The sequence below is a fragment of the Pectinophora gossypiella genome, chromosome 8 (assembly GCF_024362695.1).
Source record: "Pectinophora gossypiella chromosome 8, ilPecGoss1.1, whole genome shotgun sequence".
Taxonomy (NCBI): domain Eukaryota; kingdom Metazoa; phylum Arthropoda; class Insecta; order Lepidoptera; family Gelechiidae; genus Pectinophora; species Pectinophora gossypiella.
In genome coordinates, this window is record NC_065411.1 from 10,501,889 (window position 1) to 10,521,724 (window position 19,836).

Consider the following 19,836-nt stretch of genomic DNA (forward strand, 5'->3'; position numbering starts at 1 on the left):
AAAATATTTACAAATACGCATACAGGCAAGTTTCTAAAGTGAATACAAAGGAACATAGTCTAGAGGATGATTTAACAATCAATACAGCTATTTCGAGCTTCGAATGTACTAATTAAATAATTTAATTTACTTTATTTGAATTCCTTTTACGTAAATGTTAATTTATCTTTTACAGTCTAGTGTAAATTACTATTAAATCATCCTCCTTTAAGTAAAAAATATGGCCACTAAAATGTTTTTACCAAACCACTGCAATTACACGGTATTTTTCGTGCGCATTTAACAGATTTCCAACCAATCATTCCCAACTCAATTATCCAGAACATGCCTAATTACGTCCTCTATTTGATCTTTCCTTAATAATGGAATCTTCTAGAAAGAATTCGTACCTATAGCTATCTAAATACCTACAGCAGAATTCGTTAAGAACGACTGTCAAGCGACCGTCGATATTCCGTCGTACTAATAGGACGACGTACAAGACGGATAAACTATTTAGTTACTCATTGGTTTTTTTAGTATAAGTACGTAAATCATGTCGCATACTATGGATGTCGCTTTAATAAACGGATTCTACTGTATGTCCAATTTCTTATTTCAAAATTACATTTTGATCACGACAAATTTTGACCAATCACAGGCAGTAGACAAATGTCCAGTAAATAATGTTGAAGAAGATGAACATGAGGGGGAACATGAAGCGAGATCGTTTGTCGATCCAGGTGGCGATCTCCTGCGGGGTCATTGTAGTCCAGGTGTGGTGCTTGGGCGGGTCGTCGGAGCCCTCGCTGCCGGCGCCCGCAGTCTGCCGGCCGCCTGGCGCCGGGACCAGATCGTCGTAGCTTTGCGTCGTGATCGTCGGCAGGTTCATTGCAGATGGGAAACTCTGAAAATTACAAATATAAATTAAACATATACAAAAGCTCACGATTATATCCCCAAGTGAGGTAGTCAGGAGGTTTAAAAAGGTCACATTTGCGCACGTAAAAACAAGTATGTGGCGTTTAAGATCGCTAGTACCGAAACTTATATTAGATCAACGCCTAAGCAGCAGGTAACAGGAAAATAAATAGCGCGAACAAAAACAGTATCTGTCTTCGTAATTGGTAAATGAATAGACCATGCTCTAGGTCAGTTTTCCACCGACATTTAACGTACTTTTTCGATTTGCCACAATAGCAACTCACCTTGCTACTCCGATCCATTGTTGCAATAAAAGCAAAAAAAAAAAAATATGATTACAATTACTACATTCCAAGATTCTACGAAATCTTATAATAAAATATGTTAAACTAAGTCTTCGATAGTGGTTTACCGATGTCTGTATTCCAGTGTTTGTTACAATGTTTTTATAAGAAAAAAAAGTAATTAATTTTTTTTACTCAGATGACAAGTAAAAAACGGAGAACAATTTAGATGACCTACATGTTATTTATTATTCTTAACGTTATCATATTACTTATGATCGTTATAATCAAGACCAATTGTCTCCTCTGTGCCTACATGTTAAAAAACAAATGAATTAACAAGTTTGGTGGGAACCTAGTACCTACCTACTGAAAACCTGTAAATAACTTTGCTAGTGGCATCCAATAGATAAGGGGCAACATACTAATTTCAAATATTAAGACATAAAAGTGGGTGAGTGATGTTTCTCAGTCACGAAGTCAGTCAACTATGTTTATTATCTAAGAAATAATCAGTGGGTAGGTACCTATTATACCATTAAATAACGATAAAGTAGCTAAATAAGAGAAAAATGGGGATTTGTCAAGAAAAGTCTGCAGACGATTGTATCTGAACACCCCAGTAAATAGATATATTAGGTATACCTAAGTATAAGGTACTCTTTTTCAAAAAACAGTTTAGGTATCAGGGGGTGTACTTGAAATGGTAGCTGTTAGAAAATAATGCGAATAAAGACCTATGTGCAGTTACATACTCATGTTCCTAGTAGATACATAAACACGAATATGAAAAGTCCCACTGCCGTCAGGGGCACAGGCTTCCCCGTAGCACACCCGTAGCCCGGCGGGCTACACGTAGCACATTGTGCGTAGCCAATCCATTCATAACATAACACATGACATAACCGCACGACTATATCCCAATTGGAGTAGTCAGAGACACCCGTCGCAGTAATAATATGAACTAAGTACCCACAACTCACTGAATTTTCTGTTAGACCAACGTGATAAATAGCGAGCCGTATCACCGACTATAATGGCCGAGTCAACTGTGATAGTGAAAATTGCACTTATGATAAATTAATAACTCATTGTCTCAAGTCCGGCACGGAGGTTTGTACCGGCGCATCCCGATTGAGAAGCAAGCCGGTGTACTACACCGTGTACAGTATAGTTGATAATCCAAACAAAATAAAAGTTTGAAACTCACGTGAACAGTAAGATAGTTGTTGTATCCAGGCCCGGCGGGGTCGGAGCTGGTCTCCTGGTTGAGCGACGAGCACGACCGTGACTTGCTGAGCTGCGGCGACGACTCCTGTAGCTCCTTCTGCAACTCCTTGCGCGCCAACCGCGGGGTCAGCGTGCTCTTCAGAATGTACTTGCTGTTGACCTTCTTCAAGCTCACCGCTTTCCTGGAAAGTATGGTTTGGAGTGTTAACGTCATTCGTACCGTAGCTAGGTCGATATCGTCAGAAATGGGGGACTGATGATGATAACTGGTAAAAATACGTTCCATGTATCCTAGTCTAATATCTAAACTAATGGGTAGGGTAGGCACCCCAAAAGATACTTTTTACTTTACGGGAGTACTTTTTCGGAAATATATGTATATTATTGTTTGAAGTCTTTTGTAGGAATAAGTGGAATTATGGGCGCGAGGTAGGTACTTACGTAATGTGTAATCTAGCTAATCGTGCAATAAAGTTCTGTGAGAATAAAAGCGAGCGGGAAATAGGAAAACGGACTTTATAGCACATTAGTTACTTTGCACTTAGATAGTTATTCTTTTCTACTTACTCATTTTTATTTGCCTAAACAGGAAATGTCTCTATCTATTTACAGTCTGATCCTTTACTCGTGCGCATTCATGTGATGCGGTGACGCTTCTACTCAGAGAAATCCCTATTTAATATCTTGAGCTGTTTGTTATTACATTAGTGACGTGGAATGAGCTATCACACACGTATGACTATGCGTAGGTCACGGGATTTGCGAAAACTCACCGTTTTCCCTATATGAAACTAACCAACACGCAATTCATCATTCCGGCCAGCCATCGTAGACAATATTTCGCAATATTTATTTACAGGAAAACAAATAGATAGGTACTTACTTAAGGTAAAATAATAAGGGATCAATGACTACGAGCATAGTAGTCATTTTCTAAAATAAATAAGTTTACCTAATGTCTACGTAATGTACCTACCTTCTTATAGTAGGTATGATGATGTTCATCTTCCGAAACACTAAGAAACACGTGCGGTGTAAACTTAGGTGAAATAAAGACAGTAGCTACATGATTAATTGTTGTTGTTGTTAATTGATTGATTTTGAAACTCATGACTGACTGTGATGACTCATTATGATGACAGACTTTTAGAATGTGTAAACGTGGTGTAAACTTACTTTCTGCGCCAAATGGTGTTAACGAAGGCGAACTCAACTAGCGCTGAGAAAATGAACCCGGTGCAAGCGAGAAACCAGATTTCACTAGCCTTGATGTACGACACCTTGGGCAGCGTCTTCGCCTGTGAGGATGCCAGCGTTATGAACGATAACATCGTGCTCGTACCTATAGAGAAAAATAATAATTTATTTAATATAATTTATATAGGCATATTAGTATTGTTGATTTTTTTTTTTTTTTTTTTTTTTTTTTTTTTTTTTTGACGTGACTTATTGTAGATTTGCCGCAGATGGCATTAACTACTTGGCCGGACAAATGGGGAGCGCTGAAGGCTCTCACCCGGTACAACATTTAAGACAACAGGCCTGAGGGTGCCCAGTTGGGCGCGAACCTCGGCTCAGGGCGTCGTCTGAGAGGAAAAATATTTGAAAGAATTAATCGACCCTAGTGGGTCGATAGCGATAAGCGCTGAATGAGGGAAATCGTCGACCACGCCGGCGGGGTCGGTATCGGGGTCCTGAAGTGTTTGGTGTCGCGAGCTGATTGGCTGCCTCTATGGCTAGGGTAATCGGGTCGTCGGGATCGTATATTACGTCCTTCGGACGCCGATACTTTTCAGTACCGTCCCTAAGCGGGATGTAATCGGAAGCCGCAACTACCAGGGGATTCGGGTGGTGCGGAGCAGAATCGAAAAAACGTTTGGAAGCTAATTTGAGCCATTGGGCAATGGTTGGCAGACCTAGGTCAATGTGCAGATTTTCATTGCGAAGGAACCACGGAGCTCCCGTGGCTTTCCGCATGAAACGATTTTGTATTACCTGTAGACGGTGGATTTGAGAGGGACTCGCATGAGCGAAAACTACCCCTGCATAGGTCATGATCGGACGGATGCAAGTCGTGTAGATTTTCACCTTATTCCTAAGGGACAATTTACTTCGCTTGTTAAGGAGACAATGAAGACGGCCCATTACAAACGCGGCGCGATCGCGCACACGTTTGATATGGGCCTTGAAAGTAAGACGTCTATCTAAGACTACGCCGAGATATTTGACTTGCTCCTCCCAAGGGATCGGCTTGCCAAACATCTTAATGATTTTAAGTTGACGGCGTGACCGTGGCGTGTTATAATAGCCCTTTGAAAAGTACACCGCTGCACTTTTCTCCGGGTTTACCTCGATTCTCCATTTGCGAAACCACTTGCCCAAGGCATTGGCCGCGCGTTGGAGGATTCCGGTCATCATAACTCGACCACGGCACGAAGAATAGATGGCTGTATCATCCGCAAATAAAGCTAATTCGGTATTAGGGGATTTGGGAATGTCACTAGTATACAATGAAAATAGTAAAGGGGAGAGAACGGAGCCTTGTGGGACTCCGGCATGTATAGGGTGCGGTGACGAGAGCGTCCCTTCCACGCGGTAGCGAAAGGTTCGATTTGAGAGGAAGTCTCGTATGATGTGCACGAGACGGTCTGGCACTCCCAGTGAATAAAGCTTGTAGATCAAGCCGTTGTGCCAGACTTTGTCGAACGCTTTCGCCACATCGAAGAAGAGCGCTCCCGTAGCGACAGGTTTTTTTAAGTTTAATCTACTAGAGATATGTTCAACAATACGGTGCACTTGTTGAACGCAGGAGTGTTTGGTTCTAAAACCAAACTGCTCTGGTGGAATAAGACTATTGGATTCGGCGTAGTCCCGTAATCTAGCAAATATGAGCCGCTCATAAACCTTCCCCATGGAATTGAGGAGACTTATGGGGCGGTAACTCGAAGGTTCGTTTTTAGGTTTCCCAGGCTTTGGTATACCAATTACAATTGCTTCTTTCCACTGCTGTGGAAAGACGCAGTTGCTCAAGGCGACGTTGAATATTGCCGTTAGTAAGCAGATGAGGGGAGCACCGAAGTTTTTAAGGACACGATTCGTGATACCGTCTGAGCCAGGGGCTTTTCGGGTATGAAATCTTTTGATAATACCTAGGACCTCTTCCTCAGTTACCTGTGGAAGAGGAGGATCGGTGGGAGGTACAGAAGCCCTACGCTGAACTTCAGAGTTCACCGTCGAGAGGTGCCTACGATCGATAGGGAGAGTGCTGGGCGAGCATTGGGCTTCGAGACTGTCGGCAAGGCATTCGGCTTTTTCGTCATCGTCGAAAGCGGGGGGTTGGTTAGGCCTATTGAGAGGGGGAGTAGGAACAACCGTATCCTTTTGAAGAGACCTAGACAGCTGCCAGATGGCCTGGTGGTGGGGCTCAATGCCGCTCAAAAGATTATCCCACCGATTCTGTCGCATGTCATTAATACGTTTTCTTACAGTATGCTGCAAGAGACGCAAATGACGGCGACATTCCTCGGTGCGATTGGAATCATATGCGCGAGTGGCTGCGTTTTTCTCCGTTAGCAGATCACGGATGTCGGTAGGCAGTTTCCAGCGATGGTCTTCCATCTCCGGAACCTGTTTTGAACTTTCGTTCAAAACCGACCTCACGTGATCCGTGAGGGAGTTAATAGCTGTCGAGGCCTCCTCTAAGGAGGTTATTTCTACTGGGATACTATCTAAGTACACTGAACTGGAAGACTGGAGGCCTTCGGCCACCTTCTCCCAGTCCAGCACTGTCTTAGGGGGTGCTGGATTATCAGGGGCGTCTAAACGGGCGCCTAGTTTTAATATAACAGGTCGGTGGTCGGATTGTAACTCGTGTAGTACTTCTATAGAACATAAACGTAAGTTTATGTTCTTTAGAAGCGCCAAGTCGAGTATTTCTGGTCTGTGGTTCAAGTCAGGGGGATATCTAGTGGGCTGCAATGGTGTTATTATATCATAATAGAGGGGCTCGGCTAGAGTTTCTAATACCCTGCCTCTTGTGTTTGTTGTTAAGCAACTCCAAGAAAGATGTTTAGCGTTAAGATCGCCTGCAATTATGACTGAATTACTGAGATTAAAGAGGGCTTCGAGGTCACTTCTAAGTAACCTCTTAGAGTTATTAGGAGATAGATAAGCCGACACTAATGTGATCGGCTGATGTCCTGTCATGCCTACTCGACAGATCGAAGCCTCAATGTCAGTGAGGGCAGGTGGGTCTATGGGGATACAGTGAAGTGACTTTTTATAATAAATGAGAGTGCCCCCTTTGGGCGCGCAGGTCCTGTCGTTTCGCACTAGATTATAATTTGCCATCTTGGGGTCGCGGTTAGAGGGTTTGAGGAAAGATTCCTGCACTAATAAAATATCTACCTGATGGTGTTTTACAAACTCGTGAATCTCTGCACGTTGACCTAAGATGCCATCAGCATTGAAAAAACCTATTGTAAGGGAACGCGGTTTGACTCTACTTTTATTTGTACAATCCATTATTAGGCTTTAAATTGGGACAGGGAGTCTAATAAACTGTCAAGTTGACTAAGGGCCGACTTAAAGAGAATACTAAATTCCCTAAACTGGTTGACAGGAAATGCAGAGGCCTGAGGGGCCATCGCAGGAACCGGACGAGGCGCGAGAGAGGCTGCAGGAATACCTAAATTGCTACTAGGTTGGGCGCGGGGCGGATTTGTGGGTCGGACGATTGACGGGGGACGAGTCCATGCGGATGGACGCTGCGGCGCGAGTTTGGTCTGCGTGAGTGGCAGAGCCGGGAAATCGCGAGTAGAGTGCGAGGAAGGGGCCATATGGGCTTTAGTGGGACCGGGTTGGGAAGCTGCAGCTCGGGCTGCCCTTCGTTGGGCTACCTTGTGGTGGGTGCGTGGAGCCTTGGTGCATCCGCGATAGTTCGCAGGATGACCTTGCTGACCACACAGCACACAACTAGGGGGTTCTACCTCGTTTTTGCCTCTAAGGCAATCCGAGGTAGCGTGATCCCCTAGGCACTTTACGCACCTAGGCTTGGCATGGCAATGCCTACTAGAATGCCCGTAAAGTTGGCATCTATGACACTGCGTTGGGGGGCCTCCCTTATGGGGAGTTTCGACTTTAAGGCCAGATAGACCGCAACAAGTCTTCAGGTTGAAGATCTTCTTGCCCTCATCCGTCCTTTCTAATATGACTGTGACCATGTCATACGGGACCTGGCCACGACCGCGATGCATACGGTGCACCTCAAGCACCGGAAAACCGTTGTTAACAAGGTCCTCCTTAACAAGAGTGGTTTCCCACTCCTTAGGGATTCCCTTTATGATGATACGGAGGATACGTTCCTCCGGGAGGGCGTAGGTATGGAATTGTATCCCTCTACCTTTCAGAATTGTAGTGAGCTTTCTATGCTCAGAAGATGACGGGACTTGAATTTTGATCCCATCTTGGGTCGTGCGGGCGCTGGTGATTACGATGTTCTCCTCTTTCGCCCGAAGGGAGACTTCGTTCCACCTATAGTATTGTTGAGTCAAGGTTTCGACGTAAACACGTCTTGGCGGAAGATTCACTAACTACACCCGTAATATGGGACCCGTATAAATATGCGCGCGACTCTACTATACCTAATGTAGCTAATAATATCCACTTAGATTTTTTATCCAATAGGGTTGTTTCATTTATCCCAACCCAACGCGCGCCGCGCGATATGCGTGCAGCATCATTTCAAGGCCTTTGGTTGCATGTCATGTTCATCCTTTCTGGGTAGGGTAGTCCCTACTCTCCACATCATCTACTGGTTTGAATAAGTATACTACTTTATCAACAAAACTTTTTCTATAACTTTACTATTGCAATAAGAGTAAATAAAACGCAAGTCAGAATACTTAGAATGTTGTATAGCTATTATAGTGACAAATATATAAAAGTTTAACAAGGACGGGGCTTGAAACCGCAGCTCAAAAATAAAATCTTATTTCCTTCTTTTTTCGTAAGTAGGTAGGTATCAAGTCTCGTTATCAGCAACTTAGATTAAATTACAATTTAAAAACAAAACGTTTGCTAGAGAGAAGATAATCTTGTTGTTTCTTTGTAAACATCATCCAGTTTTGTGGAAAGTACCTACCTAAATTAAATATTAGTGCAGTTTGGTTAGATATTTGGTTAATAATTAATCCTAACATAAATATAAAAAGAAAACCTACAATGATAACGTTTTTACAGAATTTACCTTTATGCTGTGTGTGTGTAAATAACGAATAGGTACCTACATAACGACGGATTTTTTTTATAGTGGATAACATAGATAGGCTGCCCATAATACATTTCCTTGATTTAGGTCTAAATTTATATGCGACCAAGCGACACCCAGTTACACATATACCGTCTCAGATTTGCTCCGAGTAAAGTTACCAATTTATTACAAAACTTTATTTTATTTTAGTCTGAGAGCTTTAAAATATTTCTGTCCTTGATTTAGTTCGAATGCAGACGGAGATAGAGCTAGTTTTAAGAAATATTAAACTAAATTAAAATTACGTTGGTGTCTGCCTGTACCCGCACCACTAGTAGCATACTATACTTAGGTAAGCAATATTTGTAAATAATGAACGTACCCAAGGTGATTCTAGGCGCGGAGGCGTCAGCTTGCAGCCAGAATGTGACCCATGACATGGCCACTATCATCATGGATGGAATGAAGTAGTCCATCAGGTAGTATCCCACCTCTCTACCCAGCTTGAAGGTGAACTTCAGCGCGCTGTAGTTGCCGGCTGAAAATTATTACGATAATTACTTCACTGTTTTCTGAGTAGATTTCGTTAGGTTCCTTCTCGACGATTTTTAGCGATTGCTTCAACGACAATATTATGTATAAAATCATCTGATCTGTACCTATTGTTGCCTGTCTTTAGGTACCTATTGTTTTTTTTTAATAAGTAAATAGGTACTTAGACCAAATACTCAATACTCGTAATACTAAATGCACGAATCAGTATTATTGGCTCATTAGCGTTTTACGACTCGTAAATATCCGTTACATAGATAGGTATCTTAGAGACAATAGAAAATTAAACTAAGCAAATTAGCGTTAGCGTAGAAGTTGTTTCTTAGTTGGTGTCTTTGGAAAGTGGCAAAACAAAACCTTTGAGACATAATCAAAATGTCGCTTAATAAGTACTTTAACATTTCATTTTAAGACGTTTGAAACGCCGAAATTAAATTTGAGCAATCGGTTAGCGTGGTATGGGCATGTGATAAAATGACAGGTATATTAGGCATATTACGACAAAAGTGATAGCTCTGAATAAGAATGGATATTGAGGTAGGGGGCGACCCAAGAAAGTGTGAAGAAGGAAATATATGTGTGAGTAACGTTTGAGTACTGAGATGACGACTGACAGAAATGAATGGAAGAAACTTAGAGTGGGATAAGCAAGGATGATTGTAAGACGTTTGAACAACATCATAACATCTTATTTTATCGCTTCGTAAATTCTTTTGGATGTGCTTGATAAAGAGTTTAATTATAGACTCTACTAGGTATGACCAATTGGCGTTAAATACAACCAATTAATTCTGTGACGAGACAGAGCACAGTTCAAGTTTATCTTGATAACAAAGCCAAAGTAAGTAGGTCTAAAGCCTATACGGATTAATTAGCTATCATTTAAATACCAAAACGTTGTTTTTTATTTCGATATCCTGTATAGTTATCGTCACAGGTCTCTGATGCAGATTTACGGTACCTTGAGAAGGACCATCTCGATTCTCGTACTCTCTAAAACTAAGTAGACTTATTTAGGTAATTTCGCTTTTGGAAGTTGCACGCTAAGTAATTTCATAAATTAATTCCGTCAGTCTAGTAGAACTTTGACTCATGCTAGAAAAATGTATGTTTTGAACGAAAGCTATCAAACGTAGTCCTTGGACATTCTTGATAGCTGGGTATGGACAGCACGAACATGAAAAAATGACAATTACATCTACCTCCTCCTAGGCGCATATTTACAATGTCGCCTCGCACAACTGACTCGTTGGTCCAGTAGTCTATCAGCGAGTATTCTGTGAGGTGAAGCTCCGATGATAAACGCACCGGGTTGTCCTTCTCCCACATCAGCCGCAGAATCGATGCGTTGTACTTCCCTGTAGACGAATTTTAAGGAAAATCAGTTCAAGAACCTAACTGTAAGTTACGAGAATAAGAATAATATTGAATAACACATCTTCTTGAATCATACTCAGTGAATTGCTCTTTATGTACAGCGGGTAAACCACAAACTAGGTATACTTATTACAAAGGCGAGATGTTCAGTGATTTATGAAGTCAATAAAGAACGTTTATAACTAGGTACCTGCTTAAGTATTATTATTGTGACGTTTGATTTGCATTAAAATAAGTAAGTACACGTACTTTCGAATATTGGGCCTCTCTTTCTCTCTCTACTAAAGCTAAATATTACTTTTACAGAATACGAAGATAGAATTAATCATAAATCTGCAGTTTGAAGTTTGAACTACGTACCTACCTCCAAATTCTACAGGGTATTAACACAATTATCTATCTACTTAATTTAGATCAAAGTTTAACATGAATCTGTAAATGAACCCGAAATAAACAAATACTTAGCGTATGTAAAAGTAAGCGTAGCAATTAACAAATGTCGACCAATGCTTACAGCTCTCCAGGTTCATCGAGCAAGTTTGTTCGTCGAATGGAAACTTTTGGAGATTCATCCAGCAGTAAAGCACTGCCTGCATACGTCGGCTGAAGAGCACTTCTCCGTCGGGTGCTATGGATATGAGCACGTCTTTGCTGTCGGTGCCCATCAGGCTGGACGATTGCTCGTTCGACATGTACAGGTGAGGCACCCAGATCCGCTGGCGCAGATCATTCTCTCCAATAATCTTGGTTCGTTGCGGCGAGTAAAGAGTGTACGCTAACCGGGCATCCGTCCACCTTAGTTGTAAAAGAAAATGGAGTTTGAAGTTCTGGAAGAAATATATTGAACAAAGAATTAGTAAAACATTATAAGTTACTGACAATAGACTTTTAATTGTTCAGGTAAGTGAGAGAGGAAAACTTTTAACAAAGGTAAACGAAGCATTTGAGTATAAGAACCACAATGTCTTATATCCTTAAACTGTGTTCATTAAACAACCTAGGTTACGTAACTATATCAATTTCAAATTAGGTTAGGTATATTTGCTTTATGCTTAAAGTGAACTTATTTGTAGCATTTGTAGTGAAGGGCTTTACCTACTAGGCAGATTGTTTTAGCAAAAGTTGTAATGAGTCGTTTACAAGCAATTTACCTACATGCATGACTGCGAACTGTAGGTTCCCGAGACAAGAACCTTTCGAGAACATTTGGGAAGCTAGATTTTTGTGTGAACTGACGTACCATGTAAGAATATGCATACAAACTCGATTATCACCCCGCTTTGTGTGCATATTGAGCTGAAGGCCCTCGCTCACGGCGACTGATTGCAGCGATGCTGTTGCGCTTTCGCATCCATGCGGTCGCTAGCTGTGTCTGCTGTCGCCCACATTCCCGATGCAACGCGATTCAGTAACACCCTCCCTCCAATCTTTCCCCGATGACGTCCGACACGGTCGCGCGTTTACATCGCGATGTTGATCTACAGTTGCGATGCTGTAGCGCGTTAGTATTGCTTCTGTAACGCGTTGCAAATGCGACTAAAACGCGTTAGAAGCGACTGCATCGCTGCAAAAAGTCGCTGTGGGCGAGGGACCTAAATGATAAATGATGGGGAGCCAGAATAAAAAGACTAACCAAGTCATGCGCCTCAGCGGGTTGTATGAAGTAAATATAGGCGCTGGCGTGCACGTAAACCACCTCCGAGGTCTGGTAGGTGGGCAGCAGCAGCCGGTCGTAGCGGCACTCGTGCGCCAGCCGCGACAGGAACTCCGACTGTGTGTAGTTGTCGCCCTTGTCGGGCGACGGACATTCTAAGGGCGTGCCTGTGCTGTGGATATTATATACTCATTACTAACGTATACTTGTCACTGAAAATAAACTTTCATCGGAGAGAGACTCCTTGCTTTTGACGCCAAAATTATGGTCCGCTTTTCTCAGGAAAACGATTACGATCCGTAAAGATTTTGGATAAATCACAAGAAAAGCATCACATGACATTAATTAGTTAGGTAGGTACGTACGTCATGTTTGCAAATAAATCTTGTTTGTGTGCAGGGGAGACATTAGTCATTCATTTCATTATGCTTTATCACGCATGCGCAACGTTACGGCGTGCTAAGCTCTCTTTTCAATAACAATAGGCTGTGTTTGCTGTAAGACAGTAGGTACGTATCTGGTTAATATATGGATTCTCCGCGGCAAGGACGGAGGGAGCTGCTAACGACAACCAGTGTTAATATTTGGCGTGCCTGATAACATTGTGAACCAATTCGCCGAGATACCAACAAGATTTGCTCTTAGATTAACCGCTAAGCCGCCGGCTCTGTGTACATTAAATATACTTGTATTTTACAACCTTACACAAACTTAGTACACCCACGTTTTGCTGCAGACGAAAAGCCGGCAAATTATCTGGAGAAAAACACTGATATCTTTGCACAGATCGCTTACTTATAATGTTCAGAATATAAGGAATGAGAAGACGAAATGTTTTTGTTGAAATTACATAATATATGTTACTATAGTGCGATTTGTAGTAAAACATAGGTATCTGCCGGTGGATCATCGAAATATATATAATGATATAAGTAAAGTAAGTAAGTAGTTAATCTTATACGTATATAACGCGTAAACAATGTGCCTAAGGCGCTAGGACGATGACCAAGATAGTAATGGCCCAGGCGTCTACTGACTAGGTACTGACTGGTCTATGACAGATGGGCTTATGTATCCTATGGATAACCTACCTACCTATACGTGCTATAAACGGCACCTCCCATTAGGTACTTACGAAGAAAAATACATCAAGTTAATGTTTAACCCAGTTTACTAAAAGCAACATTTATTACATCTGTCTTCTCGGTAAAATTACTGGTAATAGCTTTTAATAATTTGTTATTTAAAACACATAATAACGGGTTCTTACCGCGTTTAAATCAGGGATAGGTATGAGACTCCCGATATTTCGACAATGTTACAAGTGCCATGATCACCCCCATCCCGTGACCATGATCGTGATCGTGTGTGGGAGTCTCATATCCCTGATTTAAACGCGGTAAGAACCCGTTATTATGTGTTTATGATAATAACCGCGTAAACCTAAAACAATGTATTTTATTATTTATTTAAAGAACTACTATGATTCAAATGACTAACACTTTATCCAGATTTTTTATTTATTAAAGATTTAGAGTTGCGGTTAGAAAGTGTTTACCGCAGTGACACATATCTAGATACGATGAACAATGCTACTTGCCGCGATTAAATTATATTACGCCAAGCTTACGCATTTGCATAATAAATAAGGCCTTAACAAATATAAGTACCTAGACTAGACTATTTCTTACAATATGTATGTATTATAATAATCCCATAAACACTGCAATTACATGTTTCTAGTGACTTATATTTTATATGAATCACGTGTAAAAGTAATTAGATAGGTATTTGGCAACTTGATGACATTAATAACTAGTTAATAATAATTATAAAGGTAAATATGATATGTTCTCTAATTAAACTGCCACTCCTACCAGATTTTAAGAATTCTCTTCATATAAGTATCTACATTATATAGGTCCATCAATTTAGTGTACTTAGTCCAATACTCCCAAAAAATATACGCTAATTATTGCAGGTCAGGTTGGTTGTGGTTGCTCTAACGTAAAATGTTACTTTATAATCTATTTTCACAACAGCCCGAGATCTAGGGATAAGCGCGTTGGGCTAATTCGGATATGAAATCTGGAAGTCCAGGTTTCATATCCGATGGGGCCATGTCGAAAATCACTTTGTGAAACTGTCCTTTGTTTGAGTAGAACATTGCAGGGTGAATAACCTAATTATCCGAAAATAAATATTATTCCGTGCTTCGGAAGGCACGTTATCGTAAAACCCCTCTGCCAACTCGCGATGGAGAAGCGTAGTGGAGTATGCTCCATACCCTCTCCGGTTGATTGAAGGGAGGCCTGCGCCCTGCAGTGGGACGTGTTTATTTGACCTTACAAAATGTCCTTAGATTTAGGTTAATATGTTTATAAAATACTGTACTGCACTAACTTATTTCAAGGAATTTCAATGCACTTCGTATTGTAAGTAAATGCCTTCTATTAAAATAAAGCGCTTTCGAAGTGCGCTCATCAGAATAACGAGGACACCATCACAGGGAATTGCTATATTTTTAACATTGTATAAACAGACAGAAACTAATGTCGAGCATTTGTGCACATCCATCCACGTAATACGAGCACTACAGTAATATATACATCAATAATACGAGCCCCTATGTTCATAGGTGTCATGAATTTGAAGGTTAATCGATCGAATGTCTATAATGAAGAGTTGAGATAGATATATAGAAACTATTTGAAACCGAAAACACTACTTCATTTCAATAACTTTTCATTAACCTGTCGATAGGTTTACGAGACGCCGTATTTTTTATTGTAAATTGTTTCTTGTTTGAATCAAAAAAAATAATAATCAAAAGTTACTTACATTTTTTCATTATTTAAAGCTTTTCTATCATTGATCAAGAATGCAATATCCTTCTAAAGTTATATACTTAAGTATGTCTTTGCATCCTTATATTTTTTGCGGATGTTAGAAATAATAACTTACTTTGTATAATGTGGTATCTCTTCTTCAAATACACAAAAATAAAATATACCAAAGCCACGTGATCCCGTGTCAATGTTGATACTTCACGCTGCAGTTACGTAGAGATGAGATCAAGAAGAGATAGCTACGTGCATGAAGTTGAAGGTTGTCCGAAATTGTGTTAAGGATCTTTGTCCCTTGTCTTATTTATAGAACCGCGTCAAATAATTAACGACATTTTATGAACCCATCTATCTTCATTGTGTGTTGAGCAATCTTATAATACGTCACCATAAACGACTCGGTATCATTGTACCTATTGAGTATCATAAAAATGTTGTGTGACCTATTAACGATCTCTTTAGAAAATTGTGATTAAGGATTTTATTAAATTGACGATTTATTACTATACTAATTATATCCTAACATATTCTAATAAGCACTATGAGTAGCTTTATTTTTTTGTAGAGACATACGGTGCAGAGTACATTATAAATTCATATCAATATTCTGATAGGGTTTCAGAAGTCTCCACAACAGCCTTTCCAAGTTGGCACAATAAAACAGCATTGCTTTCATATCATCAGAATGCTCGAATTAAACGCTTTTTACTTACTACGAGTACTTACCTACTTTGTAATTGAAAATGGAGGAAGTCAATGATAGCAGACTGATAAGTAAGTAGGTAAATTAGAGGACACGGTGTGTAGTGTACATGATTATGCTTAATAAATTGCTTCATGTTCCTTCATAGTATAGATGCTGAGGTGCTGGGGAAGGCGAACTGGCGTGGGTGCTGAGTGGGCTGCTATTTTTTTCAAATTCAAATTCAAAAATATTTTTATTCAGTAGGTAACATAGTTACACTTTGAGTCGACAATTTTTACATAACGAACGTCTCATCCGCTTAAAACTACTGCAGCTTCTCACAACCTGTATAGGCGGGGGAAAGAAGCTACAAGAAAAACCTCGGCACAGGGACCTAGACGTTCTTTAAAAAAATAAATAAACATAAAATATTGATACAAATTGAGTAATTTAGCTGCCTAATAAGTCTGTTATATTCGAGTGTGAAAACTTATTAGTAGGCTGTTACGTAAGTTTTTAGCCGCACGTCTACCAAAATTAAATCAGTAAAAAATACTTGTATCAAGTACGCTTATAATAAATATTTTCAATGTAACTTTGCAGTGCTTTAACAATTTGTATGACAGTAGAGTCGTGACATTGCGGGTGAACACGATGCCCGGATACTTACGCAAACTACGCAAATATCATAATATAATCAGTTAATATTAATTCTAGTTAACGCTAATTGGTGATAATTCGGAAGTACACTGGTGCACCTCGTTTCTGACGTTCGTGACGGTTCACGATTAGAGATTCGTTCGACAAATATTGGCTGACATGAAAATTACTTCATAATTACGAAGTAATGGGATGTCTACCTATGTACATTTGCAAAGAATTCAAAAATTATTATTGATAATTATTGATTTTGCTATTTTTTAGGCTAAATACTGGCCCCGATTCCTGCAGACACCGCCTAATTTTATTTTAGGTTATATCCGTCATTTTCGTATCCGTCGAAAAGGAAAGGGACGGATGATTCACAGCTCTTAATTTTAGGAAGAATGAGTAAATTAATGTGTCGGGTTATTGACTGACGTAAAATTTTTAGACGGTTGGTTTAGATTTGTGCTTAAAATTGACGTGTGTTCCATAAATTTTATGCTTGTCGATCACCCGTCCCTTTCCTTTTCGGCGGATAAGAAAATGACAGATATAACTTAAAATAAAATTAGATGGTATTTACAGGAATTAGCACCACTAAGTATTTAGTCGCAAAAGTTGACGGCTTTCAGACGGCATAAGTACCGATGTAAGTTCATAGGTACTTTTATCTTGCAACATTGACATAACGAAACACATAACATAGCATCACGTCCGTATCCCTGAAGGGGTAGGCAGAGGTGTATTTTGTACTTCAAATAAAAAGTAACCTAATAGTAGGTAAGTATAATTACCGGCACCTGCATAAAAAACGTGGTCAAACTCTTGAAATAGGCACATGTTTTTTAAGATGCTTATAACGAGATTACTTGTTTTATTAAACATAACTTGAATAGGCGCATTTAAAAAAAAGTAAAGCCAGTATTGTGGTAAGGTCACGATTGCGATCACCATCATCGCGACTCACGCGCAGCAGTGCAATTCTGTAAGGTAATTTTTGAAACTCGCATCTGAATCCGCGGTGAGTTTTTGTTTTGGCATTCTGTAAGACATGTACTTAAGTTGAATGCACACTAGCGACACAGTTGCGAGTACGGCAGCGAGTCGAACTAAAGTTGATGCGAGATTTTGACGTTTTTAGTATGAGATGACAGATGTATCCGCATTCTGTAAGGGTGATTCCCCGTTCACTTCGCTATTCACTTCACTTACGAACTCGATTTGATCTGTCAAATAAAAAGTTGATGTTCGTCGAGTGAAATCTACGTTTATTAGTTATTTGCTGGTGATATCGTGTCTAATAAGAGTCAATAAGTTTCAATTAAGGTAATTTAACAGATTAATGTTTAAAAAACTTTAGTGTAGTATTTTATCTGGTGCTAGTGTACATGTTTCTTCTGATGAAAATCGCTCAAATGTTTTTATTAAAGTGTTTATTAGAGGAAGCTCATACTTTGGACAATTTTGAGTTACGTCGACAAGCCTATGAAATTCGTAGTTTGTCTCTATTGACCCGAGATGATAACTATGTCAGCGTATATAGTCTTTCGAAGCAATTAATCGACCAACTCGAGCTTGAGTTGCTCCCTATAATAAAATGGTACCAAACGTCGAAGAAAAGGACTTACAACTCGTATTAAGGTGAGAAAATTACCTACCTATCTAATACCTACTACCTATCAAATAAATTATCGTTATTTTGTTAAAATAGATTGATAGCATACTATTCCACACATATTGTGTACCTTGTCATTTTTGGCTAGTGGCAGCCACTAAAACATTATAAAAGAAAATGTTCGGACCTATTTGTCCCAAACACCTGCATCCTGCTGCATAAACAAAGTGGTTAAGGTACTCAACAATCCGAACATGTTGAAAAAGTATATAAGGTTTCCCCAAAATATACAAGAAAGACAAATATTAAAGAGGAGATTTATATTTGAAGATTTTTGTGATAAAACATGCGATGAAACCCTAATACGAGTACCCACTATCTGCTTTCTTGTATTGAATTACAGGTTTCATGAAAAATTCATCATTGGCAGCATTGATGGCACTCTCGTAACTTGAAAAGACCGGCTGAGCATGAAGAGCGCATCTTCTGTCGTAAGAATTATCATGCTAGGATGTGCAATTGAAAAAATATCATGTGCAATTGGTAAGTGAATTAGAATCTCTTGTCCCGCTTGATCAAACATCTTAGAGGTACTCAAATTATAATTTGATGATCATCTCCCTAATCTTAGATTAAGTACCTATTTTTTAGATTACAGATGACAGTTTTATTTTTAATGAAGATGTAAGAGATCACTTAGAGGCTTTGACAAATGCTGGTGAAGAAATTGTTTTGTTTGGTAAGTTTTTCTTTAGTAAAGATATAATATATTTATAAAAGTGATAAAAATAATTATAAGTTGGCCCTTAACAAATCTATTAAAAAAGTTTTTAGATTTATTTAATAGGATACTTACAGAGTATCTAACTGAAATTCTTTTCTAGACCATTCATCAGCTATCTAAATGCAACATTTCTTGTGGTCTATTGTATAATTCTGTAAAAGCAGCAACAAACTTACGTTTCAGTTTTATTAGTAAGAAATTCTTTACTAACAATTGGTTTAAATATTTAGTAATAAAGTTGTATTCTTCATATATTTCAGGTGGTTCTGGATATAATGCTGAGCGGGCTAACCTTATGACACCTATAAATAATGCCCCAGACAATACTCCTGAAACATATTATAACATACTTGCGCAACTACGTAGAAAGCCAAATGGTTTGTTGAAAAGACGCTTCAGGTGTTTGTTAGTACACAGGGTCCTAGACTATCATCCTGATAAAGTTGCAATGCATGTTGTATTCTGCATAACGTGTTCAACCGGGCTGGAATGGAGGTAGTTAATTTGACTGAAGATGAAAACCTAGAGGAAGCTCAGGTGGCAGCCGAGACACAGAGAAGGCAACGTGCCAAATCATGATGATTTAAATGTTGGACGGTCGCAAAGGCCTCAAAGGACAAAGAAAAAAACGTCAAAGATCTTGTGAATAGATTGTGGTGATCGCGTCGACGTTAACTCCACCTCAGTGTGAGAAGAGTAACAGAACCTTAGGACTAAATATTTTAATTATCTATGTAGATCTAGTTATAGTATGTACTAAGGAATAACAGGTAATTTAGAGGTATAGGTATTATAGTGAGTGTGTTGTTATCATACAGAATTACCTACTTTGTGTAATGTTATACAATAAAATTGTATATAATAGGCTATTATTACTTTAGGGTCTGCTATTAACTTCAAAATTGTATTTTATGAATAAATAACGGTTTTTTATTATTATTTATATTTAGTACTTACATAAGAACATAGAAAAAAAAGATTGTAATTTAAGCAAAACCAGAAAAGAAACAA

The 19,836-nt window shown here is 39.4% G+C and overlaps 1 protein-coding gene and 1 long non-coding RNA gene across 3 annotated transcripts in view; one reads left to right on the plus strand and one right to left on the minus strand.

Annotated features, from left to right (window-relative positions):
• Nucleotides 1-521: 521 nt before the first annotated feature.
• Nucleotides 522-19,836, minus strand: part of LOC126369070 (pH-sensitive chloride channel 2-like) — a 28,488-nt gene continuing 9,173 nt past the window's right edge. Inside the window, exons 2-8 of one of the 2 annotated variants that reach the window (XM_050013364.1) lie at nucleotides 12,230-12,422; nucleotides 11,111-11,423; nucleotides 10,422-10,577; nucleotides 9,050-9,205; nucleotides 3,594-3,759; nucleotides 2,398-2,599; nucleotides 522-886 (exon numbers count right to left, since the gene is read on the minus strand). In XM_050013364.1, coding sequence (XP_049869321.1) covers nucleotides 635-886; nucleotides 2,398-2,599; nucleotides 3,594-3,759; nucleotides 9,050-9,205; nucleotides 10,422-10,577; nucleotides 11,111-11,423; nucleotides 12,230-12,422 — 1,438 coding nt within the window. In that variant the 3' untranslated portion in view covers nucleotides 522-634. Of the gene's footprint in view, nucleotides 887-2,397; nucleotides 2,600-3,593; nucleotides 3,760-9,049; nucleotides 9,206-10,415; nucleotides 10,578-11,110; nucleotides 11,424-12,229; nucleotides 12,423-19,836 lie in introns of both variants that reach the window. The other variant, XM_050013363.1, reaches the window with a different exon arrangement.
• LOC126369071 (uncharacterized) lies at nucleotides 17,636-19,789 on the plus strand. The gene is made up of 4 exons (XR_007566658.1): nucleotides 17,636-18,067; nucleotides 18,445-18,584; nucleotides 18,693-18,780; nucleotides 19,086-19,789. It is a non-coding gene; the product is annotated as an uncharacterized LOC126369071 (long non-coding RNA).